The sequence below is a fragment of the Hypomesus nipponensis genome, chromosome 27 (assembly GCF_054491055.1).
Source record: "Hypomesus nipponensis isolate SF chromosome 27, ASM5449105v1, whole genome shotgun sequence".
NCBI classification, from domain to species: Eukaryota; Metazoa; Chordata; class Actinopteri; order Osmeriformes; family Osmeridae; genus Hypomesus; species Hypomesus nipponensis.
The window spans coordinates 5,537,789-5,542,500 of record NC_140387.1 but is presented as its reverse complement, the minus strand read 5'-3'; the positions used below and the strand labels follow the sequence as shown (position 1 = coordinate 5,542,500).

Sequence of the window (4,712 nt, the reverse complement as noted above, 5' to 3'; positions counted from 1 at the left end):
GGAATGGGTTGTAGCATCCATCATTTCCTGTTATTATTGTTATCTATTTAAATGTGCCTCACTGCACTTATTACATACGAGTGCAATCTTATGAGTTACAAGTAAAGTTGACACGAGTACATTTGGTAGCCGGTGCAGAAAGACCATTCCTTTTGATAGGAGTTTATACTTGGAACAAGTCCACTAGTTTTCAGGTGTAAAAACAAGACTTTCACTCTTCGATGTGCGGTTTTAGCCGTGCAGTATGTGGTACAGCAGAGTGGGAATAGCATAGCGTAGGTAGAGGTGCGCACACGCAGCCAAATCCAAAGGGCGCAAAGCAGCAAATAGATACCGAGGGTGCTTACTAGGTATTTTCTCCCCCGTAAAAGTGTTAGTGAACAGATGCTGGGTTGCATGAAAGTAAAACCCCAACAGAGTGTTGCCAGCGTCCTCTTTTTAGCTATTCGTTTTAATTTATTTATTCATTTCCTATCATTTTTTGATGAGCGGCATGGAAATGTTGTTTACATTTTTTCTGCGTCGTATTCTGTCTTTTGAAAAGAGCTTTTATTATCGGAGACGAGATAAGATCTGATTGGCTCCCCCACTGAGGCACAGGTGGATACATGCTAATGGCGTGCTGACTGACTGTTGATTGAAGAGAGCAATAACTGGAAACTTTGAGTGTGTGTGTGTGTGTGTGTGCACGTGCATGCGTGCGTGCTCCAAGGGTTCCCCTGCATTTTAATGAACCGGCGTGAATACTGGAGAGCTCTGCCTATACTGGTTGGTGTGTGACTGGAACAGCAAACAGTCTCAGCCAGGCAACTCTGTCAGCTGGTGAACACAGTCACTCCATTGTTGTGAGCTCTCCTTCGCAACCAACCTCCTCTGCAACCTTCCCACAAGGCTGGGGAACGCACCCCTCCCAGTAGATCCAGGTTCCCTGAGTACCAATTGCTGATTCAACTCACCTGTTTTCCCTCTGCCACTACTTAACCTGTTGATTCACAACCGGTCCTTTGTGAGATATTGTTTGCTGTTTGCCACCATACCAAACCTACGAAGCTGTTTGCAAGTAGTGTCTCGTTTGGGAAACGTCTGTCCTATTTTGTATCTGTACCGGATTTTGGTGTTTCCCTTTTGGTTTCAATAACGTTGCGCTCTGCTCTTGGATTCAGCCATTCCAATCTCTGTGGGCGTTCATTACTGTTGTCCGATCAGAGTCGAAGATTTCCAAATTAAAGGTTAGCGGACTTAAATAGACCAGTTGTTCTCAACCCTGGTCCTCAAGTACCCCCTGTCCTGCATGTTTTAGATGTTTCCCTGCTCCAACACACCTGATTCAAATGAATGGTCGTTGACAGGCTTCTGCATAACGAGCCATTCATTTGAATCAGGTGTGTTGGAGCAGGGAAACATCTAAAACATGCAGGACAGGGGGTACTTGAGGATCAGGGTTGAGAACCACTGAAATAGACCCCAAAGCACACAGCGTGACAAAATATAGAAATAGACTTTGGTAAAGAGAGAGGCGGAGAGCACGTGAAGGGAGAAGGGGATTAGGAATGTGTGTCGCCTTGGTACATTTACATTTAGTCATTTAGCAGGCGCTCTTATCCAGAGCGACTTACAGTAAGTACAGGGACATTCCCCCCCGAGGCAAGTAGGGTGAAGTGCCTTGCCCAAGGACACAACGTCACTGGCACGGCCGGGAATCGATCCGGCAACCGTATGATTACTAGCCCAATTCCCTCACCACCCAGCCACCTGACTCCACTCTGGTAACATAGTGTGTCGCTCTTTCAGGAAGGAGGACGGAAGTGCACCCCCTCAAATGATTTCGAGTGCGAGGAGGTGAGTAACTGTGTGTGTGTGTGTGTGTGTTCTCGCCCTGTTTGGTGTGTTCTCCCATCCTGCCAAAACCTATTCCAGGTTACGTGCAAGAGCGTCCGTCAGTCTCCCTCCACTCCTCGCCTGCACCCCATCCCCTCTGTCAGATCCGTCGCTCTCCCCGCTACATCTCCATCTATCCTCCTCTTCCGTTCACATGTCTCCCCTCATTTGTCTGTGCAGTCAGCCGTCCCTCTACCCAGACCGTCCTCCTCCTCTCTCTCTCTCTCTCTCTCTCTCTCTCTCTCTCTCTCTCTCTCTCTCTCTCCCATAACCAGCAGTCTGGGCTCTGTTGGATCACTGAAACCTTTGGACTAGTGCGTTTCTAAGGGTGCATGCTGTGTTCCTTTCCCCACCCCTGTGCATACTGCATGCCGACCCGCTGTCCGTTACTGACATAGTGGTGTAACTGGAGAAGGAATGCTTCAGCTTAAAAGGGCAAATTAATCAGGACAACTTGGGTGAGGGTGTGGAATTGGCCTAGTGTAGGCATTACAGACCATGTTTGGCTGTCCTCGTGAACTGCTTTTCCCCCCCATCCCTCCTTCTTTCCCTTTCCCTTTCCCACTCTCCTCTCTTCTCTCCCCCTCCCTCCCTCCCTCCCTCTCTCTCCTCCCCACTCTCCTACACCTCCCTCTCTCTCCTCCCCACTCTCCTACACCTCCCTCCCTCTCTCTCCTCCCCACCCCCAGGGTCTGTTGTCCCAGGGCTCCATGGACTCTGAAGGCCCGGCGCGGGAGGAGGAAGAGGAGGAGGAGGGGGAGGAGGGCTCGAGCCAGCGCTCCCGCGCCACAGCCGTGTGTGTGAGCGTGAGCGTGCCCGTGTGGATGCTGCTGCTGCAGGCTCTGTAGCGTGCGCACACACACACACACGCGCGCCCGTCCATCCGTCGCCCTCTCCAACCCCTGCCGTCAGACGGGAAGACCCGACGCCATCCGCAGGAAGCATCCGTGTGACATCACATCCACCCCCCCCCCCGCCCCCCTCCACCATTGTGAAAGAAAACAAAAATCAAGAAACAAACAACAGCGTGTTCCAGAGGAGCCAAAACTCTGAGGGGCGCCATCCCTCTCTCTCTCTCTCTGTCTCTGTCTCTCTCTGTCTCCCTCTCTGTCTCCCTCTCTGTCTCTCTCTCTCTGTCTCTCTCTCTCTCTCTCTCTCTCTTGCTCGCTCTCTCTCTCTTGTTCGCTCTCTGTCTCTCTGTCTCTCTATCTCTCTCCCCCCGAGGCTGTCCTTCGCCCATCTGCAAAGAGAAAAGCGAGAGAGGGGGGGGGGGGGAGAGTGGGAGGAAGAGAGAGCGATGGAGGGCGTGAAAAAGAAGGCGACACGAAGAGGACGGCAACGTGGAGAAGCTTGGATTTCCCCCTGAAGGTCCTTCGCCTTCACTAGAGGGTGTTTGCTTGTTATGTTGTGTGTGTGTGTGTGAGTGTGTGCGCTCTCGTGCCCTTTGTGAGTGGCACTCCTCGGTCCTGTGCCCCCGCAGCTTGCTGGATCAAAGACCGAGGGACGAGGGGGTTTCTCTTCGAAACTCCTGGGAACCCGGACACGGTGACTCGCACGGAGTAGAACTGAGGACGTTCCGAGCCGAAGGCCGCGGCCTTATCCCGCGTCCGACAAGTCCACCAGACACACCCTCATCCGTGTCACGCCCTCCGAACTCTGTCTTCTTCTCACACTTTGCAAACTCACGCTGTACACACACACACACACACACGTGTACTTTCATTGCCCTCCCCCCTAGACCCTGCTCACCGGTTAACAGGGTTTATACTTGTACACACACACACACACAAAGGTACACAAGCTCCCACACAATCTCTTTTTCGCTGTTGACATATTGTACAAATAGAATTGATGTTAAAATGAAAATGTGTAAATCTTCAAATGGAAAAAGTGTACATTTGATATCTGTTATATAAACGTGTGAATGTTCGCGCCCGCCGGCGTGCTTGTCTGCGATTGGATGGGACGTGCAACGCAGACATGGGCGCGATCGACCGGACGGAGTGTGCGCGGTGAAGTGTCTGGCGGTTGTTTGTTTCAGTGTATTCTATCTGTCTACGGAGGCTCGTCTGTGCGCGTGCGTGCGCGCGCGCGTGGACGACGTGTGGGCCACGCCTCTGGATACTCGCGGAGTGCTTTTCCGTGTGTCACGTGTAGCGTGTGGGGATGGAAGACTGGCCGAGGCGCTTTCCCCGGGCGCGGACGGCGTCGCTCGCTGAAGGTTTGTGTACCACGTGTGTAGCTGTGGAGACTCACGCCGCCGCCGCCGCGCATTCCGGCCAACGGCTTTTTAGATGTTCTCTCGTCATCTTCTTTGTCCCCCCCCCCCCCCCCATGTAGAGAGACTCCTTTCCAACGCCCCCTTCTCCTGGGGGGGGGGGGGGGGGGGGTGGGGGGGCATGGGAACATTGTGTACGTCTATGGAGTGGCCTTACTTTACTATTCAATGTTACTTTTATGTGAAAGGGTAGAGGAGAGCGGCGGAGGGGGAGGGGAGAGGAGGGAGAGGAGGGGGGGGGAGGAAGGGGAGAGGAGAGCAGAGGGGGAGGGAGAGGAGGGGGGAGGTAGGGGAGAGGGGGGGAGGTAGGGGGGAGATTGGAGATTAGGGAGGGGAGGGAAGGAGAGCAGAGGAGGGAGGAGAGGGGAGAGCTGGGAGAGGAGAGGGGGGGAAGGGGGGAGATGGTTGATGAGGGAGGGGAGGGGAGGAGAGCGCAGGAGGGAGGAGAGGGGAGATGGGGAGGCAGGGGGAGACACGTCGAAAAGAAGGACTTGGAATAGAAGAGGAGACGTGAGAGAGAGGAGAGGGGAGGAGGCAGGTTGTATATTTGCTGGGT

The 4,712-nt window shown here is 53.4% G+C and overlaps 1 protein-coding gene across 1 annotated transcript in view; it reads left to right on the top strand.

The window, feature by feature from the left end:
• Nucleotides 1-4,159, top strand: part of gfra2b (GDNF family receptor alpha 2b) — a 42,637-nt gene extending 38,478 nt beyond the window's left edge. The window contains exons 9-10 of the mRNA XM_084693928.1: nucleotides 1,792-1,839; nucleotides 2,568-4,159. Of these exons, the coding sequence (XP_084550054.1) occupies nucleotides 1,792-1,839; nucleotides 2,568-2,726 (207 nt within the window). The 3' untranslated portion in view covers nucleotides 2,727-4,159. The remainder of the gene's footprint in view (nucleotides 1-1,791; nucleotides 1,840-2,567) is intronic.
• The last annotated feature ends 553 nt before the right edge of the window (nucleotides 4,160-4,712 follow it).